Source organism: Hyperolius riggenbachi, chromosome 12 (assembly GCF_040937935.1).
Source record: "Hyperolius riggenbachi isolate aHypRig1 chromosome 12, aHypRig1.pri, whole genome shotgun sequence".
Classification (NCBI taxonomy): Eukaryota; Metazoa; Chordata; class Amphibia; order Anura; family Hyperoliidae; genus Hyperolius; species Hyperolius riggenbachi.
Window position 1 is genome coordinate 168,619,423 of NC_090657.1, and position 15,506 is coordinate 168,634,928.

The 15,506-nt window shown below is 48.6% G+C and overlaps 2 protein-coding genes across 8 annotated transcripts in view; one reads left to right on the forward strand and one right to left on the reverse strand.

The window, feature by feature from the left end:
- Positions 1-802, reverse strand: part of FAM217B (family with sequence similarity 217 member B) — an 80,889-nt gene extending 80,087 nt beyond the window's left edge. For all 3 annotated transcript variants that reach the window (XR_011025266.1, XR_011025267.1, XM_068263294.1), the window contains exon 1: positions 580-802. The gene's annotated coding sequence lies outside the window, so the exon portion shown is untranslated. The remainder of the gene's footprint in view (positions 1-579) is intronic.
- A 93-nt stretch (positions 803-895) lies between these two features.
- SYCP2 (synaptonemal complex protein 2) overlaps positions 896-15,506 on the forward strand; it is a 198,514-nt gene continuing 183,903 nt past the window's right edge. For 3 of the 5 annotated variants that reach the window (XM_068263662.1, XM_068263657.1, XM_068263661.1), the window contains exons 1-4: positions 896-981; positions 8,761-8,807; positions 8,891-9,022; positions 10,475-10,603. In XM_068263662.1, the coding sequence (XP_068119763.1) occupies positions 8,784-8,807; positions 8,891-9,022; positions 10,475-10,603 (285 nt within the window). In that variant the 5' untranslated portion in view covers positions 896-981; positions 8,761-8,783. Of the gene's footprint in view, positions 1,041-8,760; positions 8,808-8,890; positions 9,023-10,474; positions 10,604-15,506 lie in introns of all 5 variants that reach the window. The other 2 variants (XM_068263659.1, XM_068263658.1) reach the window with 2 other exon arrangements.

Sequence of the window (15,506 nt, forward strand, 5' to 3'; positions counted from 1 at the left end):
CACAAAATGCAATTAGATTGGCAGCAGATATCCCTACAAAATGCAATTAGATTGGTGGCAGATAATCCCACAAAATGCAATTAGATTGGCGGCAGATATCCCCACAAGATACAATTCGATTGGCAGCAGATATCCCCACAAATTGCAATTAGATTGGCAGCAGATATCCCCACAAAGGCAGGTCCCAGTTAGTGGGGGCCCCAGAGCTGAGGAGGGGGGCACAGTGCAGGAGAGGGGGGAAATTGGGCACACAGAGCGGTGGGGAGGGGGGGGAAGCCCCTAAGTGAGGGGGGGGGGAGGCTTCTCCCCCTCCCCACCGCTCTGTGTGCCCAATCTCCCCTCTTCCTGCGCTGTTCCCCCCTCCTCAGTTCTGGGGCCCCCAGGAGGCGGGCTGGCCGGGGCCAACCAATGGGGTTCGGTGGGTCAGTCCGAGCCTGCCAGAGGACATGGAGGGACCTTTCAAGCTACGAAGGCTGGAGGAACCCCCTGATGAATTTAGTATTCCATATTTGACGTCTGTTCAGGGTCCCTTTAAGGTGAACCCATGGTGGTTTAAAAAAAAAAAGTTAAGATACTTACCTAGGTAGGTGGAGGGAAACCTCTGCATTGCAGCTGCGCCTCCTCAGCAACTCTTTGTCAGTCTGTCAGGTGAGAGGCCTCAGGAGCCGCCATGTACCTGTCAGCAGCACAGGCAGGAGGTGATATGCGGGAGACACACGCACACCCCATTCCTCCACATGGCCGCCGCCCCCCTCTCCTCACACAGCGACCTCCTCTGCGCCGCGCCTCTTTGCCCAGAGACTCGGCGGTGACGCCTGATTGGTTGGCTGCGGGCGGAGAAGGTGTGGCAGTCGCGCAGGAGCATAAGCGGCGACCTTTGATTGGATGGCGGAAAGTGGACGGGGTGTGGCAGCTCACGCTGCGCGCTGGACGTGAACCGGTTTTTCGGGCGGAAAGACTTGGAATGCGTTCGCCCCTGAGGTAAATTTAATGACGTCATCACCGCCTGAGGAGTCATCCGGGAGTCTGCGGGTAACCGTGTATGTCGTCTGGGCCTCCTCCATTCTCCCGCTCCGCATATTTTGTCTGTACCTTCCTCTCCACATACATTCTGTCTTGGCTTCCTCCATTGCCTCCCTCCTCCCCTATCCGATCTGGGCCTCCTCCTCCTCCTTTTATTCTGTCTGAGGAGTTTGCAGGTAACCGTGTATGACGTCTGGGCCTGGGAGCTAGTCTACTTTAGGGGACCCACCGCAAATCCCCATAGACAATTTCACCTGGGCTGCAAAACGGAAAGGTAGAAAAAGTAGACTAGAGTCTAAAGTATAATAATATATATAATGATAAAGTCCCCTAAAGTAGACTAGCTCCTGGGCCTGCTCCATTCTCCTGCTCCACCTATTCTGAATGGTCCTCTTCCATCCTGGGGCAGCACGGTGGCGTAGTGGTTCCTGGTTCGAATCCCAGCCAGATCAACATCTGCAAGGAGTTTGTATGGTCTCCTCGTGTCTGCGTGGGTTTCCTCCGGACACTTCAGTTTCCTCCCACACCCCAAAAACATACAGAAAAGTTAATTGGCTTTCCCCCGAAATTGGCCCTAGACTACAATACATACACTACACAATATATACTGTACATATGACTAGGGACTAGATCGTGAGCTCCTTCGAGGGACAGTTAGTGACAAGACTATATATACTCTGTACAGCGCGGCAGAAGATGTTGGCACTATATAAATACTAAATAATAATCCTGCCTGGGCCTCCTCCATCCCTCCCGCCTGGGCCTCCAAACCCCCCCCCCCCCCTTCCCATTCTCTCTGGGCCTCCCCATCCCCTCCCCCACCACATATTCCTTTTCTGTCTGGGCCTCCTAATTCCTTTCCCCCCTCCCCCATCCTGTCTGGGCCTTGTCCACCTATTCTGTCTGGGCTTCTCCATGTCCCCTTCTTGTCTGCGCTTCTTCATTTCTCCTTCTTGTCTGGGCCTCCACTCGCAACCGCCAGCCCGCGGGCTTGTTTGTATAGAGGCCGACCTCAAGGTCATCCTCTACTGCACCTGCGCGAGCACCGCTGTCAATCAAATCCACACTGTCTGGACTGTACTGCGCAGCTGCAAGGGGCTAGAGAAAGCCCCAGGTAAATAGATCTAGGGTAGGATAGATTGGCTGATGACTCCTGTAAAGGCATTCATTTACAAAACATATGCACAAATCTGTGTAGGCGCAGGTAGAGGCTGCTCTGGATTCATCCTTCCACTTCCCCTATAACATGCTTAATGCTGAATGCAAGCAGGGCTGTTGAGTCCAGGAGCCGGATACATTTTGGGTTCCTGGAGTCATAGTCGGTGGTCTCAATAAACAGAGTATTCGGAGTCTGATGATTTTGTGTGCCAACTCTACAAACCTGGTAAAAATTAGAATAAAAAGTCAGAGTAATTTTGGGTACCTGGAGTTGGTGGTTTCATGAGTTGGATTCGGATGATTTGTGTACCCACTCCACAGCCCTCCATGCAAGTATACTATGCATCAAACTACAGTATTTAAAGACTAGGGTCGCATATCATCCAAAGCTCCTGTTATGGAGGTATAATTGTGCATGAAGATCGTCAATATAATTCTCAGATCACGGCATGCATGCACTACACATACCTCCACCTTTAATTTTCTGGTGGGACAGTAGCTGTATCCCGGATTGCCTACAATTTAGTGGATGATGTTCAGAGTGTCACCGTGTGTGTGTGCAAAGGTTTATGCATGTTCACTGACATTAGACCACACCACCTTTAGCATCTTCTCTGTAAGAGGAGTCTGGAGTTTGTGTCTTGTCATTACAAGTTAGATTTCCTGCGCCTCTAAAATATGTTAGTCACCATCTTTGATCTCTCTTCAAATAGCCTGTATCCTTCTTGTACAGTACATGCCCAGAACTGCTGGCCTTATATAAGATGGGATTTATGCAGCTGCAGTAGTAGTAACTTAAAAGTTGAATGCTTTCATTTTATTTGCTCATAAATAAAGCTGCTAAGCAGTGAGCCATATTGCTTCTTAATTTCCAAGTGTTTTTCCATTTCCGCTTTGCTCAACTGTACCCTTACCCCATGCATAGAATGCAGTGGTATTGCTGGGCCTTTGGGGTGTAACTTTATCAACTCGAACATCAGGATGTAAAGGCTTTCTGCATAGCCCACTGATCGATTTCAAGAGTACTTCCAGTGCAAAAGATAGAGTGTGTAATGTAAGGCTCTGTCTTAAAGAGAGCCTGAGGTGGGCTCAAAAAAATGAAAGCGCAGCGCTGAGCCAATGAGGTAGCTGCAAAAACCGCCTCTCCTGTGGCCATAATTTACTTTTGTGACCTATAGGTCACAACGCTGCACTGAGAGACTGTGTGTCTCCCATAGCATGCAGGGAGACGGGGGGAGTGGCAGGGGGCGCGGCCTGGGAGAGAGAGAGAGCTGCCCAATGGCAGCTTAGAAAAAAACGTAACCTCAGCCTGCTTGTTAACAGCCCTGATAACATCCCTGACTGAGCATTCAGCCTGGCTTTGCTCAGGAATGATTATAGCCAAGTCATTACAGCAGAGCCAGAAGGGGGCAGGCTTGGGCTTGAAAAGACATCAGAGAAGACAGACTATACTGTATACAGCTATAATTATTCCTGAGCAAAGCCAGACTGAATGCTCAGTCGGGTATTTTATCTGGGCTGATAACAAGCAGGCTGAGCAGTGAAGGATGAAACCGAGAGCAGGGTAGGCGTTTCCTTTAATGTTCCCACTGATATATATGGTAAAATACATGAGGGTGCTTCATCTCTAGTTAACTTTAAAGAGACTCTGAAGTCTCCTTAAAATCACGTTTTTATTTTAAAAACCTCTTAAAGGATACCCGAAGTGACATGAGATAAACATGTGTATGTACAGTGTGCCTAGCACACTAATAACTATGCTGTGTTCCTTTTTTTCTTTCTCTGCCTGAAAGAGTTAAATATCAGGTATGTAAGTGGCTGACTCAGTCCTGACTCAGACAGGAAGTGAATACAGTATGACCCTCACTGATAAGAAATTCCAACTATAAAACACTTTCCTATCAGAAAATGGCTTCTGAGAGCAAGAAAGAGATATAAAGGGGAATTTCTTATCAGTGAGGGTCACACTGTAGTCATTTCCTGTCTTAGTCAGCCACTTACATACCTGATATTTAACTCTTTCAAGCAGAGAAAGAAAAAAGGAAAACAGCATAGTTATTTGCGTGCTAGGCACAGTACATACACATGTCTATCTCATCATGTCACATGTCACTTCGGGTATCCTTTAAGTATGTTTGCCCTAACTAAAACGCCGCATCCCCGTGGCTGAAATCTAACGAAATCCCCCCAAACTCCCCGGGGCACACTGCAGGGAGCACTCCCGTGAGAGGCAGAGCTTTCAGCTGCAGCTCTGCCTCTCTACGCGTCTAACAGCGAAGATCGCTGCCTCCGCCTGCCCCTCTCAGTCTTTCTTCACTTAGAGGGGCGGGGGAGTGGCGGAGATACGCGCTAATAGACGTGTGGAGATGCAGAGCTGCACAGGGCAGCAAAATCCACGACCAAGAAAGTTGTGAATTGTGCGATGTGCGTTTGGGGGGGGGGGGGGGGGGATTTAGTTAGATCTCAGCCGCGGGGATGCAGCGTTTCAGTTAGGGCAAACCTACTTAATAGGTTTTTAAAGTAAAAACGTGATTTTAAGGAGGCTTCAGTGTCTCTTTAACCACTCCAGGACCGCAGTGCTAAACCCCCCTAAAGACCAGGCCAGGTTTTACTTAATTGACCTCTGCAGCTTTAAGGCCAAGCTGCAGGGTCACACAACTTAGCACACAAGTGATTCCCCCCCCCCTTTCTCCCACCAACAGAGCTTCCTGTTGGTGGGGTCTGATCCCCCCACAGTCGTTATTTTTTATTACAAATATTTACTTTTTTCTTTTTTTTTAATAAATTTAGCTATTTTATTTTCTAAAATCCCTCCCTCCCCCCAGCTATCCAATCCTGGCAATCAGATGTCGATCCTCTCTAGCGTCCCATTATGTCACATGGCTGTCCCCAGTACAGCGCTGCTGCAGATCGCAGAGCTGTACAGCCCTATTAGACGGCGATCACCACTTGGAGACTGAAGGCGGTGCAAAGCTCTGCCTCTCAAGCAGGAGATGTGCGCGCGGCCCCAGGACTTGATGCCAATTGGCGTTAGGCGGTCCTGGGGTTGCCATTGGACATGACCCAGTCTTTAGGTAAAGGACCACTGCCTTGAAAATCTTAAGATTTAAAATCTATGTAAACATATACAGAAAAGAAGTGCAATTTTTAAAGAGTAAAATGAGCCATACATTACTTTTCTCCTATATTGCTGTCACTTACAGTAAGTAGTAGAAATCTGACAGAACCAACAGATTTTGGACTAGCCCATCTCCTCATGGGGGATTCTCAGGGATTTATTTATTTATTTTCAAAAGCACTCAGGGCCCGTTTCAACTTGTGCGGTGGGAATCGCAGCGTAAAAAAATTTGCATGCAGATGCGAATTTCGCATTCGGTTGTATGCAAATTTTCATGCAAATTCGCATACGATTTCGCATGGATGACTATGTATGCGAATTTAACCATGGCAGTGCCTGTGTGCTTTTCCATTGTTTCTATGCGAAATCGTATGCTAATTTGCATACCAAAACGCATGCGAATTTCCTATTAAATACATTGTATGCGAATCACATAGTGGTATACGAATTCTGATGGCTCTGCCGTGCAGATTTTTTCTGCACAGAAAAATGCTCAGAAATCCTGACAAGTGGAAACAGTCCCATTCACTTGTATTGTCTATGCGAATCTGCATACTGGAAACGCATGCAGATTCGCTCTAGTGGAAACGGGCCCATTTAGTGAATGACAGTTGCTCCGTTTAACTGCCAAAAAAGTGTACGGTGAGCAGGGAGGCTGGCCAGCATCTTTGTATAAATGTTTTTCAAGGAATAAAGGCCATGCTGAGAATCCCCTATGGAGAGATGGAGTAGCTCAAAATCTGTCCGTAATGTTAGATTTCTACTACCTACTGTAAGGGCCCATTTCCACTTGTGCGGTGCGAATCGCCGCGGCAAAAATTTGCATGCGGATGCGAATTTCGCATGCGGGGCTATGCGAATTTTCATGCGAATTCACATGGATGACGATGTATGCGAATTTAACCATGGCAGTGCTGGTGTGTTTTTCCATTGTTTCTATGCGAATTCGCACGAAAATTCGCATACCCAAACCGCATGCGAATTTTCTATTCAATACATTGTATGCGATTCGCATAGCGGTATGTGGCATGCGAATTCTGATGGCTCTGCCATGCGATTTTTTTTTCTGCACAGAAAACTGCAAAGGAATCCTGACAAGTGGAAACAGTCCCAATCACTTGTATTGCTATGCGAATTTGCATGTGAAAAACGCATGCGAATTCGCGATAGTGGAAATGGGCCCTAAGTAAAAGCAACATTGAAGAGAAGTAATCTATGTCTCATTTTACTCAGGAAGAAAAAGTACTTATTTGTATGTGTTAACATATATTTTAAATTTGAAGATCTTTGCGACAGTGGTCCTTTAATCCCCCCGCCACCCCAAGACCGCGTCACGCCAATTGGTGTGAACGTGGCAGCCTCAGGACCGCTAATGCCAATTGGTGTGAAGTCCCTGCGTCACCAGTCTCCGAACGGCGATCACCACTAGGAGACTGTTAGACAGCCAAACCGCCATCTATTTACACTGTACAGCGATGCTATCTAAGGCAGGGCTGTACTGGGGATAGCCGTATGACACGGCTCTGTTGGTGGGCAGAAAAGGGGGGTGGAAATCACTTGTGTGCTGAGTTGCACGACCCTGCAGCAAGGCCTTAAAGCTGCAGTGGCCTAAATAAATAGCCTGGTCACTAGGTGGGTGTAAGCCCACAGCCCTCAAGAGGTTAATGCTGCAGGATCGGTGAGTCTCAGGGTTACAGTATAACTCACCCTCTTGTCCGAAAAGCTTGGTTCCCATTAAAGCAGATGCAAATTGTTACAGTAGGTGCATTTAGCCTGTTGCTCTCCACCGCATGTCTGCCCTGTCCATTTTGCATTCGTGCCATCTGCTCACATCAATCGCCGTGTTCGATCGCGATATAGTAGTGTCCCCCGCGTCCGTCTCCTCTTCTCAGTCCCAAAGTTAAAGGACATCCAAGGTGAAAATAAACTGAGAAACAATTGTATCTATCCACATTTTCCTTAAAAAAAAAAAAAAAAAAAAAAAAAAGACCTTTTATAGCTATCCCACAATTTTATTTTATATTTAAATTTAGTTTTTAAGTTTTTCTGTTTAATTGTCTCTGCTCAATGACACCTTAATTGAAGTATGCCAGAGCTCAAATCTATGAATTATTGATCCTTTTTAGCTCTTTCCTGCTCTCAGAAGCCATTTACTTTACTTTACTGAGAGGACAGTGTTTTATGGCTCTAATTACTTATCAGTGAGGGTTATGCTATAGTCTGACCCAGTCCGACCTGGGCAGAAACTGTCACTTACAATACCTGATGCTTAACTTTTTCAGCCAGAGAAAGAAAAAAAGGAAAACAGCCTAGGTATTTGTGTGCTATGCACTGTACATATACATGTCTATCTCATCATGTCATGTCACTTCAGTTGCCTTTTAATGCCAACAGGAGCATGATGCTCCCCATAGGATCACAATAGTCCAATTCCCCTAGCAACAGGAAAACATCATTGGTCAACCATGAACCAATAAGAATCCTCCCTAATGCTGGGCATACCCGGACAGGAGGGAGGCTTATCAATCGAGCCTGATGGCTCGATTGATAAGAGCCAACCTGTCTGATACCCCGCCGGATCGATAGTGCGCTCAATACCGGCGGGGAGAACAATGGGCAGAAACGAGCGGCTAATTAGCCGCTCCCACGGGGACGAGCAGCAATCAATCCGCGTGGAAGAGCGGGGATGCGCCAGCATCGAGCCGTTGGCTCGATCCGGCGCATAAAACGTGCCGTGTATGCCCGCATAAGTATTCCCATTTGTCTATTGCAGTCCAATGGGGATCTTCATGCTCCTGCCTGGCACTGATCTGTGTCCCATGACATCTCATGTCGTATCTGTGCATGGCAACTGCTGCGCTCAGTTGCAAGTATATGGGGGGATGCTGCCTATCAGTGCACAAGGCAACTTAACCGGAATTTACTGCATCATGCCCAGTTTGTTGTACTAAAACTAAGCGCAATAGAGAAGATGTAATACTGACCTTATATCTGCAGTTTTAGGCCTTTCACACAGGTAGCTTACAGAAAGTGCATTCACCACTTGTGTGCTGTTCCTGAGATCTGGGTGCTTGGAATAGCTCAGCTTGAGCAGTGTAGTCATACATGCTTTGCACGTTCACCTGAACACGCTGCAGCCACCTGCCTGATGTTACACGTTCTCTGCTGCTCAGTGGCTGAACCACGTGGCACTCATTGCCAATAAAGCAGCAGCTGAACCGGGTGGTACTGTGCAGATCAGCTGCCTGCATGAAAGAAGCCCAATTCCATATGCATACAAATTACAACAAAAATAGCATGCTCTTGATCATCACTGTCCTTCCAGGTACTGCTGACACAACAGATTTCTGCAGACCAATCAAAATAACATAACTGGCTTGGTCATATGCCTACTGAAGAAAGTACATGTGGCTGTATAATTTAGAATATTTTGTAACAAAACGTGCCACAATTTTTTACAGATTGTATTGCTGTGGAGAGAACGATGTTGTCCAGTGAAGATAAACAGGTAAGAATTAGCAGTATTGGCCAGGTATAACAGGAAATTATTTGCCTTCAGTTTATTACTTAGTGCTTTTATTCTCTACTTAGTTAGAAGCACACATTGACCACGCTCTGAGAAGACACGAGTTTCAGCCACTAGAAGGATTCTTAAAGAAGGAGAGCGTTTCCCAGAAATGCAGCAAGGAGTTTTTTCAGAAATTTGACAAACTTGTGTGCCGGGTAACTATGATGCGTATCTTTTGGGCCTGGAAGACGATGTTACTTCAGCAAAAATTGGTTCATACTGTAGGCCGGGTCTGTAAAATAAGGCCCATATCACACGGTCAGCAGAGAAACATCTGTTGCATGGAGTCACGTTTGAACGTGGCCACTGCTACACTTATGCTGGGCATACACGGTTCATTTCTGCCACTCGATTGTTTCGCCGCTCGATTATCTTCCACTCGTTTTTCTTCTTTTACCATTCACTTCAAGCAGCGAAATGATCAAACGGGAGATCGGACATGTCGGAAATTATTTATTGAGCCATCTATCTGGCTCAAAAACGAACCGCGTATTCCCAGCATTAGACACAACATTATTATTTAATCTGTTCAGTGCAAACATATTACACAGCGCTGGACAATGAAGAGTGTTACAGACAATAATAGTGGTGACAGACCTCACGGGTTGTAAAAGGCAACCAGTAAGAAGATACCAGATAATACCATGGAGTAGTGATCAGAGAGACCAAGTAATTCAAATTAATGCCAGTCTTTGGGAAGGGTTCCAGATGATGGGGTTGCATGATCAAGTAGGATACACTACTTTATACCACAATTGCTTATAATCTAAAGGGAAGGGTTAGGGAGCTGCACGAAGATGCTCGGCAGATAGAGTTAGGACCTTGCCATGGGGGGACGGGGGGTGTTGAGGGTAGGCCATCTTGCAGAGGGCTTGTTTGAAGATGCTGAAGGGTAGTGCAAGCCTGATGAGTGATGGGAGGGAGTTCCAGACAGTGAGGGCAGCCCTAAAGAGGTCCTGCAGTCACACATAGGCATGAAAGAGATGCAGGGCTGTCAGACAAAGGTCATTTGAGGACAGGAGTGTATCTGCAGGCGGTTCTTTGCTACTGAGTATCTGCACCACGTTGGGTTTACAAACGCTATATTCTGCAGCTGGAAGGCGCTCAGCGACTGAAAGAGGCCCAATAGGCTTGAGAACTTCACTTCATTTTAAAGCAGACCTAAAAGGTAAAAAAAAAAAAAAAGTAGATACTTATGACCATAGAAGGAAGCTTTAGAGGCCTCCCCGCTGTCCACAACCCCTGCACTTCCGACCGGTTCCTCCTCATGTTTGTGGCCACGCAACGCTATCCAGTGGCTCCCCCCTACAGAGGTAAGTATTTTGTTTCATATGCTTCAGGTACCCTTTAAGACTTTTTCTGCCTACCCAAAGTAACTAAATATGTTGAATGGATTAAGTATTTTCCTTCCATATTCTTCTATGGGAACTCACTGTAGGTAGCACTAGTTGCTGGGGAAGGAGTCTAGGGATGCACAAGCAGGATGGAATGCTGCCCGATCAGTGAGAAAGCTAGTGCTGATTCACGGTTAGGTTTATTTCCAATCCGTTTAGCTGTGGTGGGAGTCCAACATGTTGTTGTGCAACACATCTGTGTTTTTGTTTCAGGAACTAGAGAAGAAGGAAATAAAAAATGTCTCTCTGGTGTTTAATGCCTTTTTTAAGTTTGGCATTGATTTGACCTCAAATGGTGAAGAATGGCTGACCTCAGCGATCAGACAGGGATTGGCTGAGAAGATAAGTGTTTCTGCTGACCTGCTGTCTTACGGTTTCATTTGTATTTTTCATAACTAACAAAGTATTTCCTTCCTAAATTACATATCTAGGGGAACCTAAAGTTAGAGGGATATGGAGGCTGCCATATGTATTTCCTTAGTAAACAATACCAGTTGCCTGGCTGTCCTGCTGGATCTCTTTGGCTGCAGTAGTGTCTCACACACCTGAAACAAGCATGCAGCTAATCCAGTCACACTTCTTTCACCTGATATTCATGCTTTTTAGGGCTTGTTTCCACTATTGCGGTGCGGAATCGCCTGGATTCCACCGCTGATGAAATTGCATGCGGATGCGAATCCGCGTGCGTATTTTGCCGCGAATTCGCATAGGTGAGGGTATATGCAATTTTAACCATGTCACTGCCTGTGTGAATTTACATTGGTACCTATGCGAATTTGCATGTGAATTCGCGGCGGAAAACACATGCGATTTCCCTATTAAATACATTGTGTGCGATTCGCCTGCATTCCACACGCAGGCGAATTCTGCAAGGTGTTCCGTGCAGATTTTCTCCGCACAATAAAACGCTACCGCAGACGCATAAGTGGAAACAGGCCCATTTACTTATATTGTCTATGCGAATCCGCATACGCAAGACGCATGCGGATTCGCGATAGTGGAAACGAGGCCTTAGGGTCTGTGGCTGAACAGGACCCTTCGCCAGCCTTCGTACAATGACATACCCTCTGCTGGACCACAAGTACGTCACCGAGATTCCCAGCTTCCCAGTCGTAGTTGTTTCGTTGCTTGCTGCACCGTCAACAAATTTTACATTTCTAAATTACTCATTGACTTACATGTATTCCACCACCGCGAAAGTTCAATGGTAATGCGCTGCTGACTTTGCAGCTGGTCAGCGGCCGATTGGAAACTCCTGGTGCAACGGCACAAGTGTACTAGGCCCCGTAGACTTTCATTGCTTTTGTGCTATCTCTGCGTGCAGAAAGGGAAACACAAAAATTCTACTAGTGTAAAAGGGCCCTTAACCACCTTAGCGGTATGGACGAGCTCAGCTCGTCCATTACCGCCAGAGGGTGCCGCTCAGGCCCTGCTGGGCCGATTTTGATGAAATAAAAAGCAGCACACGCAGCCGGCACTTTGCCAGCCGCGTGTGCTGCCTGATTGCCGCCGCTCTGCGGCGATCTGCCGCGAGCAGCGGCGAAAGAGGGTCCCCCCAGCCGTCCGAGCCCTGCGCAGCCGGAACAAATAGTTCCGGCCAGCGCTAAGGGCTGGATCGGAGGCGGCTGACGTCCATGACGTCACTCCGCTCGTCTCCATGGCGACGAGGAAAGCCAAACAAGGAAGGCTGCTCATTGCAGCCTCCCACAGCCGCCCTGGCAATCTCAATAGAACGCCAGGGTGGTTAAGGTTCCCTTTACATCTTCAAGACCAAAACAGAAAATCCCTCCATCTTTATTCCGCATTTCTGCAGAATGTCGTCCATTGTTGCCTGACCATCACTTCATACGCACAGTGCTATCACACTGTGGTGCAATAGAACATACGATAATCACACAGCAACATGCTGCAGTGGTGTCATAATGAGCACATCACCTACATGCTCTGTCGGGCCGAGCTGTGCGCTACTGCCCACATTACTAATGAATGGCGACAAGGAAGAGCCTGTGTATTAGCTCCATTGTGCAGTACTGCGGATTAGTGTGACCTTAGCCTAGATGCTGGGAATACACGTTACGGTTTTCACGTTCAATTCTCTGCGCAATCTATTAACCATTCGATTCTCTTATCTTCCACTCTTTCTTCCATTCACTTCTATGAGAAATCAAGCGGAACAGAATCGAGCGGAGAATCGGACATGTCAGAATTTTTTCATAGAAGGCATCTATCGGAACAATTCTTCGCAAAAAAACGTAACGTGTATTCCAGCATAAGATTCACCAGCATAGAAGCAATAGCGTTATTTTTCTTTTATCCCACACCCTCCTCCCGACCACCGATCAGTGCTGGCCTTCCTCAGAAATGCACATCCATGCTTGCCCTTCCCGCGACCACCAATCCAGCGCTGGGACCGTCAGGAATGCTTGGTCCTGCTCACACTCCGCCGACCAACGATGCAGTGCTGGGACCCTCAGAAATGCGTGGCCATGCTCACCCTCCTCCCAACCACTGATACAGTGCTGGGACCCTCAGAAATGTGTGGCCATGCTCACCCTCCTCCCAACCACCGATACAGTGCTGGGACCCTCAGAAATGTGTGGCCATGCTCACCCTCCTCCCAACCACCGATACAGTGCTGGGACCCTCAGAAATGTGAGGCCATGCTCACCCTCCTCCCAACCACTGATACAGTGCTGGGACCCTCAGAAATGTGTGGCCATGCTCACCCTCCTCCCAACCACTGATACAGTGCTGGGACCCTCAGAAATGTGTGGCCATGCTCACCCTCCTCCCAACCACCGATACAGTGCTGGGACCCTCAGAAATGCGTGGCCCTGCTCACACTCCGCCGACCAACGATGCAGTGCTGGGACCCTCAGATGTGTGGCCATGCTTTCCCAACCACCAATACAGTGCTGGGTCCCCCAAATGCGTGGCCATGCTCACCCTCCTCCCAACCACCGATACAGTGCTGGGACCCTCAGATGCGTGGCCATGCTCACCCTCCTCCCAACCACAGATACAGTGCTGGGACCCTCAGATGAGTGCCCATGCTCACCTTCCTCCCAACCACCGATACAGTGCTGGGAACCTCAGATGTGTGGCCATGCTCTCCCTCCTCCCAACCACCGATACAGTGCTGGGACCCTCAGATGTGTGGCCATGCTCACCCTCCCAACCACCGATACAGTGCTGGGACCCTCAGATGCGTGCCCATGCTCACCCTCCTCCCAACCACCGATACAGTGCTGGGAACCTCAGATGTGTGGCCATGCTCTCCCTTCTCCCAACCACTGATACAGTGCTGGGACCCTCAGATGCGTGGCCATGCTCACCCTCCTACCAACCACCGATACAGTGATGGGAACCTCAGATGTGTGGCCATGCTCTCCCTCCTCCCAACCACCGATACAGTGCTGGGACCCTCAGAAATGCGTGGCCCTGCTCATACTCCGCCGACCAACGATGCAGTGCTGGGACCCTCAGATGTGTGGCCATGCTCTCCCAACCACCAATACAGTGCTGGGACCCCCAAATGCGTGGCCATGCTCACCCTCCTCCCAACCACCGATACAGTGCTGGGACCCTCAGATGCGTGGCCATGCTCACCCTCCTCCCAACCACCGATACAGTGCTGGGACCCTCAGAAATGCATGGCCATGCTCACCCTCCTCCCAACCACCGATACAGTGCTGGGACCCTCAGATGCGTGCCCATGCTCACCCTCCTACCAACCACCGATACAGTGCTGGGACCCTCAGATGCGTTGCCATACTCACCCTCCTCCCAACCACCGATACAGTGCTGGGACCCTCAGATGCGTGGCCATGCTTTCCATTCGCCCAACCACTGATACAGCGCTGAGACCCTCAGATGCGTGGCCATGCTCTCCCAACCACCGATACAGTGCTGGGATCCTCAGAAATGTGTGGCCATGCTCACCCTCCTCCCAACCATCGATACAGTGTTGGGACCCCCAGAAATGTGTGGCCATGGTCACCCTCCTCCCAACCACCGATACAGTGCTGGGACCCTCAGAAATGTGTGGCCATGCTCACCCTCCTCCCAACCACTGATACAGTGCTGGGACCCTCAGAAATGTGAGGCCATGGTCACCCTCCCAACCACCGATACAGTGCTGGGACCCTCAGAAATGTGTGGCCATGCTCACCCTCCTCCCAACCACTGATACAGTGCTGGGACCCTCAGAAATGTGTGGCCATGCTCACCCTCCTCCCAACCACTGATACAGTGCTGGGACCCTCAGAAATGTGTGGCCATGCTCACCCTCCTCCCAACCACTGATACAGTGCTGGGACCCTCAGATGCGTGGCCATACTCACCCTCCTCACAACCACCGATACAGTGCTGGGACCCTCAGAAATGCGCAGCCCTACTCCCGCAAACCAATGAGCATCTGCTCTGTGCAGGCCAGCTCACACTCCAGCTTGCCACAAAAAGCTGAGCGTGTTAGGCTCTGTGCTACTACACAAATGTGAGCAGGGGTCCCAGTGCTGCAACATCAAGAAGGGGGACGGGGGAAGCCAGGGATTATCCAGAGGACCCATCCGGGGCAGTTCTTTCACTACAGCTCCATCGATAACAGCAGATGTGCAACAGCAAGTTCACAAGTCCACATTCTCTGTCCTGTAAACAGTCCTCTGCTGCTTATAACAGATTGCACAATGACACTGACTAGTGGCTTCCCGGGGACCTCATTCCAGCACACGTGATATGGGGTATGTGTTGTGCAATGCCTGCACTACAATGTTATAATGTGCAGTTTCACAGCATGAAGAAGTTGTGTGTGTTATCACACACACAATCCAAAAACACACTGCAGAAAGTGTGAACATGCCTATACAGTAGTACGACCAATGCGTTCACATGCAGCACTGCATCCTAAAAGAGTGCACAGAAAAAATAACTAAGTTCATGGTTGATGACCTCATCCTGATGCTGCTCTACAGGTTCTTCCCATTCCTGGTCCTCTAAATATTCAATGGGATCCCTCTGTGGAATATCCTGAGGGGTGACAGGCGATTCAGAACTGAGCATGAATGATTTTTGAACCATGTGTGCACAGCAAAACAAAGTACTCATGTACAAGTGCTTTCTGCTGTGCATGTGCAGAAAAGTACAGAATGGCTCTCCACTCCGGGGAGGAGTCTGTAGGGAGAAGGGGGAATAGGAGGGGGGGGACCCCAAAGACCACAAACAGCATGATGAGATTCAGGATTAGGTC